Raw genomic sequence first — 11061 nt, 5'->3', positions numbered from 1 at the left:
ACTCTTATTTCTCTAGGATATATTCCTAGGAGTGGGATTCCTGGATCTTATGGTATTTCTATTTCTAGCTTTCTAAGGAAGTGCCATATCGTTTTTCAAAATGGTTGTATCATTTTGCATTTCCACCAGCAGTGCATAAGAGTTCCAATCTCCCCACAGCCTCTCCAACATTTGTTATTTCCTGTTTTATTGATTCGTGCCAGTAAAGCCTGGGTGAGATGGTATATCCTTGTGGTTTTGATTTGCATTTCTGTAATGGCTAGAGATCTTGAGCATTTCCTCTTGTGTCTGTTGGCTGGTTGAATGTCTTCTCTGGTGAAGTGTCTGTTCATTTCATTAGCCCGTTTTTTAATTGGATTATTTCTCTTTTTGTTACAGAGGTGTTGGATTTTCTCACAGATTTTAGAGATTAGACCTTTGTCTGATTTGTAATAGCCAATTTTTTTTTTTTTTCTCAGTTCTCTTTTTACTCTTTTGGTGAAGTCTTTTGAAGAGTGTAAATGTTTAATTTTTAGAAGATCCCTGTTATCCAGCTTATCCTCTGAAGTTCGTGTGTTGTTGGTAGTGGTTTATATCCTGTTAATGCCGTGTATTAGGGCCTCTAGCATTGATCCTATTTTTCTTCTATGAACTTCGTAGTTTTGGGCTTTATATTTAGGTCTTGGCTCCATTTTGAGTTAGTTTTTGTATATGGTGTGAGGTGTGGGTCCTGTTTCATTTTTTTGCTGATGGAAATCCAGTTTTGCCAGCATCATTTGTTAAAAAGACTGTCTTTTCCCCATTTGATGGACTTTGGGCACTTGTCAAAGATCAGGTGACCATAGATAGGTGGGTGGATTTACATCTGGGTTCTCAATTCTGTTCCATTGGTCAATGTATCTGTCATTGTACCAGTAGCAGGCTGCTTTGACTACCCTAGCTGTATAGTAGGTTCTGAGGTCAGGTAGTGTGAGTCCTCCTACTTTATTCTTCTTCTTCAGTAGTGCTTTACTTATCTGGGGCTTTATCTTTTTCCACATAAAGTTAATGATAAGATTTCCATCTCTTTAAAGAATGTTGTTGGTATTTAGATTGAGATTGCATGGTATTTGCAAATCGCTTTAGGTAAAATTGTCATTTTCACAATGTTGAGTTTACCTATTCATGAGCATGGTATGTTTTTCCATTTATGTAGATCTCTTTTGGTTTCTTGCAGTACTGTTTTGTAGTTTTCTTTGTACAGGTCTTTTACGTCACTGGTTAGATTTATTCCCAAATATTTTATTTGGTAGAATTCTCTAGTAAAGTCATCTGGACCAAGGCTTTTTTTTCTGCTGGGAGTTTTTTTTGTTTTGTTTTTTTGTTTTTTACATTTTCAATCTCTTGTTATGGGTCTGTTCAGATTTTCAATATCATTTTGTGTTACTTTGGGTAGGTAGCGTGTTTCTGGAAACTTGCCCATTTTCTCTAGGTTTTAAAATTTGTTGAAATACATTTTCATAATATTCTGCTATGACACTTTTTATTTCAGTTTGCTCTGTTACAATGTTCCCTATTTCAATTCTTATTTGGGTTATTTGCATCCTCTCCTGTTTTTCTTTTGTCAGTTTGGCCAGTGGTGTGTCGATTTTTTTGATCCTTTCAAAGAACCAACTTTTGGTTTTGTTGAATCTTTCTATTGTTTTTCATATCTATTTCATTTATTTCTGCTCTGATTTTTATTTCCTTTATTTCCTTTCTTCTGGTTACTGTGGGCTTCTTTTGCTGTGCTGTTTCTATTTGTTCAAGCTGTGTAGCTAATGTTTTGATTTTGTCCCTTTATTCTTTTTTGATGTGTGCATCTATTGCTATAAGTTGACCTCTGAGGACTGCCTTTTCTGTGTCTCAGAAGTTTTGGTATGATGCATTTTCATTCTCTTTTGATTCTAGGAATATTTTGATTTCATCTCTGATTTCTTCTATTACCCAGTGGCTTTTAAGCAGAGTGTTATTCAGTTTCTATGTAATTGATTTTTTTCCCTTACTCTTCCTGTTCTTAATTTCTACTTTGATGGCATTGTGTTCAGAGAAGATACATTGTATTATCTAAGTGTTTTGGATTTTGTTGAGTGTTGCTCTTTGGTCTAAGATGTGGTCTATTCTGGAGAATGTTCCATGTGTGTTGGAGGAGAATGCATACTTTGCAGCTGTTGGGTAGCATGTTCTATATACGTCTATGAGGTCAAGTTGGCTGACTGTGCTCTTTAGCTCTTCTGATCTTTGTTGAGTTTCTTTCTAGATGTTCTGTCTTTTACCAAGAGTGCTGAAGTCCCCTACTATTATTGTGAAACTGTCAATTTCTCTTTTCAGTGCTGTTAGGGTTTGTTTCATGTATTTTGGAGCGCTGTACTCATAGATGTTTATTATGGTTAAGTCTTCATGATGGATGGTCCTTTTAATAATTAAATAGTGCCCTTCTTTGTCTTTTATGGTGGATTTTGTTTTAAAGTCTATTTTATCTGAGATTAGTTTTGCCATTTCTGCTTTTTTGGTAGTTATTTGCTTGATTTTTTTTTTTTCCATCCTTTGGTTTTTAATAAATTTGTGTCTTTGTTTCTAAGATACGTCTCTTTTAGATAGTACTTGATGGATCCTGTTTTTTTTTTTTTTAATCTATTCTGTCACTCTGTCTCTTTATGGGTTTATTTAGGCCATTTATATTCGGTGTAATTATTGATAGGTGTGAGTTTATTGCTGTCATTTTATAGTGCTTTTTTTGTGGTGCTAACATTTCTTTGTTCCTCTTACTCTCCTCTGCTGAGTTCCTTTTATTCATGGATTTCTTTTTCATTTCTTTTGTTTTTATTCATACTTTATGTTTTTCTTCTTTATTTTGATGAGTAGTTTTGCTAATTTTCTTTGTGGTTATGTTGAAATTTACCCTTATCTTGCTTGGTTTGAACCAGTCTATTATTACTTGGTATCACCTTGGCTTCCTCTCCATTAGAAAGTTCTATACCCACGCCGTTTATTCCCTCTTTTATTGTTCTGATGTTGTTGTCATTTACAGATTAACCTCTCTGGTTCCCTGTTGCAATTCTTCTGGTTTTGTATGGTCCTTGAGAATTCATTTCCTAGGTTGGTATCTGGCTGGTACAATCTTGTGTCCTGGATTCAGGCTGTGGTCTGATGCTGTTTATTCCCAGACCAAAGGACCTCCTTTAATAATTCTTGTAAGTTTGGTTTGGTTTTTACATATTCCCTTAATTTCTGTTTATCCGGAAATGTCCTAATTTCACCATGATATTTGAATGAAAGTTTTGCAGGATATGTTATTCTCAGTTTGCAATTTTTCTTCTTGTGAGGTTTTATATATGTAATCCGATTGCCTCCTTGCCTGCATGGTTTCTGTCAAATAATCAGAGCTTAGTCTTATTGTTTCTCCTCTGTATGTGACTTTTTGTTTCTCTCGAGCTGCTTTCAGGATTTTTTCTTTGTCTTTGGTTTTAGTGAGTGTGATTATGATATGCCTTGGTGTTTTTCTTTTGGAGTCTATCCTATATGGGGGTTGTTGAGCTCATTGGATGGTCAGCTTTTCATCATTCATGACATTAGGGAACTTTTCCGTCAGCAATTCTTCAATGATCCTTTCTGTGTTTTCCATTTTCTCTCCCTGTTCTGAAACTCCGATCTCTCGTAAATTTTGGCCTTTGCTTGTATCCCACATAATTCTCAGGGTTTCCTTGTTTTTTCTTCATTCTTTTTCTGACTTCTCCTCAAACAGAGTTGTATCCAAGTGTTTGTCTTCAATTTCACTGATCCTGTCTTCCATCATTTCAAACCTGCTCCTCAGCCTTTCTGTGATGCTGTCCATTTTGGAAATCTTGTTGTTTATGTTTTGGATTTCTAAAAATTGTTGTTTTTGTATGATTTCCAGTTGTGCATTTATTTTGGCATTATTTTCCTGAATTCTTCCTTTTTTTTTGTTTGTATTTTCCATGAATTTTTCTGCCTTTTCCATAAATTTGTCTATTTTTCCTCATTTTTATCTGATTTTGCTTCAACTTTTGGATATCTCTGCATATTAGAGATTTGAATTCCCTGTCAGGTAGTTCTAGTGCCTTTTCTTCTACTGGCGAGTCATCTGATGTTTTATTTTGGATGTCTACTGAAAACATTCTGTCCTGATTTTTTACATGTTTTGATATGGCCTGCTGTGTACAGGACATTCAGTAGTTATTTTCATTTCTTGATTGTAGATTTTTTTTTGTTTGCTTTGTCCTTTATTTTTGTTTTATTTGGTTATGTCTGAGCAGATGGGCTGTGCATTCTTTGTTGTTTGCTCATCTGTAGTTGTGATACTTTTCACCTCCTGTCCAGTGGGTGGGGCCACTCACTCAGATATGGTGCAGCAGGGCAGGTCCAGCTGAAGAGGTGGAGCTGGTATGGGTTGTTTATGGCAACTACTAGGACTGACAGGGCGGGCCAGGAATCAGTGCTGGGCAGGTTCCAATAGGCCATGCCTCTGCTGCTTGGGGTGTTATGTTCAGCACACAGTGCAGGTAGGCAGGAAGGAGGGGGAAGGATGTGATGTGTGGAGCTAATATAGGTATGGGAAAGAGGAGAAACAGTTGTCAAAAACAAGCGAAGGAGAAAAAATAGTGCTAAGGGAGCTTGCCATTTGAATGGAGAGATGAGAAACCAAGAAATGGAGAAAAACAGAAAGAAAAAAAGAAAAAGGAGGAAGAAAAAAAAACCTAGATAAAAATTTGGAAAAGAAGTGTCCCCAAGGGTTCCACCATTGTCGCAGCAAAGACTGGATAAGTGGCTCCCAGGCTGCGCAGTATAGCCTGGCTAGAGGGGATATAGAGGTCACACAGCACCAGGTATTCAGGAGACAGGAAAAGAAGGTAAGTATAGACAAACAAGAACTGAGAAATGAAGAAAGAAAGGAAGAAAGAAAAAAAGAAATGCCGCAGGGATCCCACCTACATGGCTTCGCAGATTGGGAGAGTGGCTCCTAATGTGTGAAGTGCAGCCTGGCTAAAAGGGCCTCCCAAGTGTGAAAAAAGAAAGAAAACAGTAAACAAAACAAAACAGAACAAAGCAAAACAAAAGAAGCAAAAAAAGAAAAAAACCCAGGAATCCCACCAGTGTAGTGTCATGGGCCTGGAGAGTGGTTCTCCGGTAGCTGAGTGGGATTTCACAGACTTTCAAGAAGCAAAGATGGCACTTGGAATCAGGTGTTCAAGAGAAAGGAGGGGGAGGCAGTGGGAGGCACAGAAGGAACTAAAAGAAATGGAAAGGAGCAACACCAGCTCAGGGACCTGGCTAGTTTGGGCAAAGTGAATGCAAGTGGCCTGGGGCAGAAGCAGTTGCCTACTGGCCAAGAGACTGTGGCTCGTGGGAAGCAGAGGAGGCCAAATGCAGGGAAGAAGGGTGGGGTTTAGGGAAGCGCATATCATTCATTACTGGGTGCTCTGTGTCCTTCTGGGAACATCGTGAAGCTGCTTTCCTGTGCTGCCTGTCCACTGATCTGTGATATGGGTGGAGCAAAGCTAATCAGCATGGATGCTGCACTTCCTAGGTGACCAAACCACCACAGCCAGCCAGAAAGCTCAGAGGAAGAGCAGCAGGGAGGGTTGGGAAAGCATGTATCGCTGGTTACCGGGTGATCTGTCTCCTGCTGGGAGCTCCATGGAGCTGCTTTCTCATGCTCCATGTCTGCTGATCCCTGACAGGAGACCAAGATGGTGAATCCATGCCTTGTTATCTGATAAGGGACCTCCACATGTGTCTCTTCACTCTCTGTCCTCTGTCAGTTTCTTATTCCATTTGGTATTTGCCTGAGTTCTTTTTCTCTTCATTTGACACTTTGGATTCCAGGAATGATATTTGTCTCTGTTTTACTTAGTTTTTCGGGTTCTTGCTGTGGAGGGACAGCATGATGCTTCTGTCTACGGTGCCATGTTGTCCCAAAGTACCCCTTATACACAGTCCTGATAGACATTTGTGCATGTGAAGCTCTCTACAATAATGAATCTGAAATCTATTCCATTTCAAAAATACACACAATGTATATTTTGCAAAGTTTTAATGTATATGAATTTTTCTAGATATAAGACTGTGAAAATTAATAGATTTAAATTTGTGTTCTTTGGAATTTCACCAAGACATATTCACTATTCCAGAAAAAAAAAAAAATTACGTATTCACAAAGTACATTTTGCAAGGATTTCATATACACCAACTTGCCTAGGAATTCAAAATTGAGGGAACATTGTAATTTATTTTCTTCGGGACTTTATCCAGAATTGTTCCACTTGTAAGAAAAATTGTGTCACCAATGTAAGTGCCACTTCTAATATTTGAATCCTGGATTTATTCATAAGGATTTTATGTATGTGTGTAAGTATCTATTTCATTAAGTATTCCTGCATTCACATATTTAAATTGACATTGCTTTATATAATTCCTATATTATAATCATTGCCAGGTCATGATTATAAAATAAACTATTTTCTTTTACCTAACTTTCTTTTAGACTTAGGATATTTCCTTACATATACATACATATGTTTGTAAGTGGGTTAAATGATCTGTAAATTTCATTTCAGGAGTATAAAGAAAAAAATTTTTTTTTTTTTTATAAAGAAGGCATTAAAAAAGTTTGTTGCTGTAAAATAATGCTAAATGCTAATGTTTGATGCTTCATAATAATGTTAAATTTCAGGATTTTTAATCCTGAAAGATCCACAGTGACTTCACATTTGATTTACTTGACATAATTGGATGGATTTTGTCATTTATCTTCACTCTGAAATTTCATCCTGATTCTCAATCTAGTCCTCACTCTTGGGATTTATGACACTTGTACCAAAGGTGCCTCTAGAGTATCTAAGGGGAAAACTTTCTCAGTATTTGCATAAGTGGAGAATGTCATCATTTTGTAAACCCTGGGGACATTCCTACCTCTCATGGGATCTGAACAACTTGTCCATTTCAATCTGAGAAATGAAGGAAAGAAGGGTTTCCCTGGGTGTTTAAATTCAAATAACTCCCTTCCCAGTTTGTTTTTATCCTGTCATCCACTTTTTTTTTTTAATAATATTTAACACTGTCTATAAATCTTTCCATACTTTTTTTTTCTTTAATTATCATCTATCTCTTCCTATAAAACAAAAGCTTCATAACAATAAGGGACAACATTATGCCTAAAACAACACCTGGGGCTCAATAAATAAATACATTTCATAACAATGAATAGACTCCAGCAGCATTATGGCTCTCCTGCTACAAATCCATTTTATTAAAATGAATATATTGAGAATCAGAGAACTCCCATTAGTTTCTCAAGTAAGTATTCCTGCTCATATCTCCTCATTCTAATGCCTTTAGTCTTGACCACATCACATGTACCTGACACACAGAATGCCTTCATTTGATATGATATGAGGGAATTAAACTCCATTTGCAGATGATGTATCCTTTAGCCATGGAGAGGGCCAATCACACCGTGACTGAATTCATCCTTGTGGGCTTCACAACAGACCCTGTGATGCAGTTGATCTTATTTGTGGTTTTTCTTGGTGTGTATACTGTGACCCTAGTGGGAAATATCATGCTAATAACATTGATCTGTAATGACTCCCGGCTCCACACACCCATGTATTTTTTCATTGGCAATCTGTCATTTCTGGATCTCTGGTATTCCTCTGTCAACACCCCAAAGATCCTAGTGACCTGCATCTCTGAGGACAAAAGCATCTCCTTTGCTGGCTGTGTAGCTCAGTTCTTATTCTCTGCTGGGCTGGGATACAGCGAGTGTTATTTGTTGGCTGCCATGGCTTATGATCGCTATGTGGCCATCTCAAAACCACTGCTTTATTCTCAGGCAATGTCCATAAGGCTATGTGCATTTTTGGTAGCAGCCTCATATCTTGGTGGATTTATTAACTCTTCCATCATCACCAAAAGAACTTTTGCCTTGAACTTCTGTGGTGACAATGTCATTGATGACTTTTTCTGTGATTTACTTCCTCTGGTGAAGCTGGCTTGTGGCAGAAAGGATGGCTACCAGACTCTACTCTATTTCCTTCTGACCTCCAATGTCATCATCCCCCTTGTGCTCATACTTGCCTCCTACCTCTTCATCATTACCACCATCTTGAGGATCCGTTCCACCCAGGGCCGCCTCAAAGCCTTCTCTACATGCTTCTCCCACTTGATTTCTGTTACCTTGTATTACGGCTCCATTCTCTATATCTACTGTCGCCCCCGATCTAGCTATTCCATGGATAGGGACAAAATAGGCTCTACCTTTTATACTGTGGTCTTCCCCATGTTGAATCCTATGATCTACAGCCTGAGGAATAAGGATGTGAAAGAGGCTCTGAATAAACTCTTTAAGTAAATCAAGATTCTCTCTCTGTCTAAGGAGATGGGAAGAAAATCTTTGATCAAGTTATTTGTAACTCAAGCAGAGCTGCTGTTGTGCTCCATCATAATGAGAAAATCTTACAGTCAAGTTAAAAAGTTTCTCCAAACTTGACACTACATAGTTCAAGGGACCTAAGAAAAGAAAATTAAGGGAATTTAGGAAATAAATTTTGAATGTAAAGTATAAGGATAGTAATTGAATTCCATTGGTTAGAAACAACCAACATCATGGACTAGACACAAAAAACTGAAATGCAAAAACTTGCCTCTACATTTATAAAGAAAAGTACTATAATATCCCATTGCCATTAGCATAGGAATATTTTTGATAGACTGATCCACATAGTATAGTATTGACATAGTTATATCATAGATACAGGAACAAATATACTGAAGTAATTTTAATATTTTCCTACGACTACTAATTAGGTGATACTCATCACTTTGTATTTTCTTAACAGAATTTTATAAACATTTTTACAACATTTTTTTCCATAAGCATTAGCACAAAGACTTAGCAGTACACATGAATCACCTCAGTGTAAACTAGTCTCTGAAGGCAAGATTTAATCAATTCACTTATCACTTGCATAAGGAAAAATCAGTCAGGACTCCATTGATGTGATTTTGTGAATCACCATAACTCTCAGTGATCCTCTTACTTAGACTTCTGCCAATCAAATTGTGACTTATTAACAGCAAAATACATTTACTATAATAAAAAATAATAGCTATAATGAAATAAAACAACCTGATAAATGAAAGTCTATGAGTATACATTGCTCAAAAGAAAAAAGTCTATATGAAGAATACATAAAATAGTGATACAAGAAAAGGGTAAATATGATATGTTACATTCCACTTTGATTGATTTTTTTTAAGTAAGTCAATGTTAGTGTATGCTTATAAAGCATAACTACGTCCTTGTTTTTATTGGGGTAAGCAGTAAAGAAGAAAATGCCAGTTAACCAAATAGTTCCAGAAAAAATTAGGAGCCCCATGCAGAACAGGAGGGACCTAGCAACACTGGCAATCATACACATTAATCTGGAATGTAGGTAGAAAGGATGAAATTAGTACCAGTTGTCACACACAACACAAATTGAAACGGAATTCAACAGTGCAATTCCAGGATGCTTTACTTAGACAATTTTCTAAAAAGGATAGATATTTCTGCCAACTCAGCCTCATATTAAAAAGGTAAGATCTCTGTATTTATGGCTAAAGATAATAAAATTCCTATAAAATACACATTATTTTAAAGTAACATTAACAGAGCAAATTGTTATGCTACAGTGGAAGAAAATTGGTTGTTCAATACCAACCAACTGAAACTAGAAAATATATCATTCCAGAGGGAAATACTAAGTATGTTCATATTATGGTGTGTTTGGAGAGGTTATCTCCACTGCATAATCATGTTTAAATAATATTACTAAAACCCTAGGAATACTATGTAAGGATAGAGTAATGGATTGAATTATGTTCCCAAAAATATGTGTGTATCAACTTGGTTAGGCCATGATTCCAAGTATTGTGTGGTTGCTGTTCATTTTGTGATTGCAATTTTATGTTAAGAGGATTAGAGTGGGATTCTAACACCAACCTTACTCGAGTCACCTCCCTGATCCAATCAATGTAAAGGGAGTTTCCCTGGGGTGTGGCCTCTACCACCTTTTATCTCTCAAGAGATAAAAAGAAAGGGAAGCAAGCAGAGAGTTGGTGATCTCATACCACCAAGAAAGCAGTGCCAGGAGCAGAGCATGTCCTTTGGAGCCGGGGTTCCTGAGCCTGAGAAGTTCCTTGACAAGGGGAAGATTGAGGACAAGGACATTCCTCCAGAGTTGACAGAGAGAGAAAGACTTCCCCTGGAGCTGACACCCTGAATTTGGACTTTCAGCCTACTTTACTTGCAGAAATAAATTTCTCTTTGTTAGAGCCATCCACTTATGGTATTTCTATTATTGCAGCACTAGATGACTAAGACAGGTGTAATAATCTTAGGAAGACAAACAAAATTAACCTAAAGATTTAATTGAAACATGCCCTTAATGTTTTAGAATATTTTTAAGTGCAAATTTAGCCACAAATTTCTAATCACTGTGTTGGGAATATTTCATATGTCCTTTGTGTTTTGAAGTGCACGAAACAATCTAATTCGTAATCACAGTATAAATTCCTAAAGGAATTTGATTATTAGAATTATAAGTTATGACATTTAAATTCTCAACAGCAAATGTTTTCCATGTGTGTCTTTTAGATTTTAATTCACTTAACTTATATATAAAAAGATATATAAGTTAAGTAAATTAAATATTAAACATAGTACGACTATGTATTGGGGATCTCCAAGACTACACTCAGGCTTGATGATTCACTGGAAGAACTCACAAGACTCAGCACATAGTCAAACTCACAGCTATTATTTATTTCAGCAAAAGGACAACAAGCATAATCAGCAAAGGAAAAGGCACATGGAGTGGGTCCAGGTGACACCAGGCACAAGCTTCCAGGAGTCTTCTCCTAGTGCAGTTACACAGGATGCACCAGATTCCCCAAGCAACACCTTGTAAAACATGTGAGATGCTGTCAGCCAGGGAATTTCATTAGAAACTTGGATTTTGATTGGGAACTGTTCATATACACAGCCTATGCTTAGAATGC

The 11061-nt window shown here is 36.9% G+C and overlaps 1 protein-coding gene across 1 annotated transcript; it reads left to right on the top strand.

The window, feature by feature from the left end:
* Nucleotides 1-7453: 7453 nt before the first annotated feature.
* Nucleotides 7454-8371, top strand: LOC126080754 (olfactory receptor 1013-like). Its single transcript, XM_049891932.1, has one exon. It carries the CDS (start codon nucleotides 7454-7456, stop codon nucleotides 8369-8371), a length of 918 nt encoding a protein of 305 aa, XP_049747889.1.
* Nucleotides 8372-11061: the final 2690 nt, after the last annotated feature.

Source organism: Elephas maximus, chromosome 7 (assembly GCF_024166365.1).
Source record: "Elephas maximus indicus isolate mEleMax1 chromosome 7, mEleMax1 primary haplotype, whole genome shotgun sequence".
In the NCBI taxonomy this organism is placed as follows: domain Eukaryota; kingdom Metazoa; phylum Chordata; class Mammalia; order Proboscidea; family Elephantidae; genus Elephas; species Elephas maximus.
Note: the sequence above shows the minus strand (reverse complement) of the source record. Positions and strands in the feature narration are given on the sequence as shown.

Bases quoted from the DNA above. Each gene is read 5' to 3' on its own strand.
- LOC126080754 (XM_049891932.1), top strand. From the start codon at position 7,454: ATGGAGAGGGCCAATCACACCGTGACTGAATTCATCCTTGTGGGCTTC.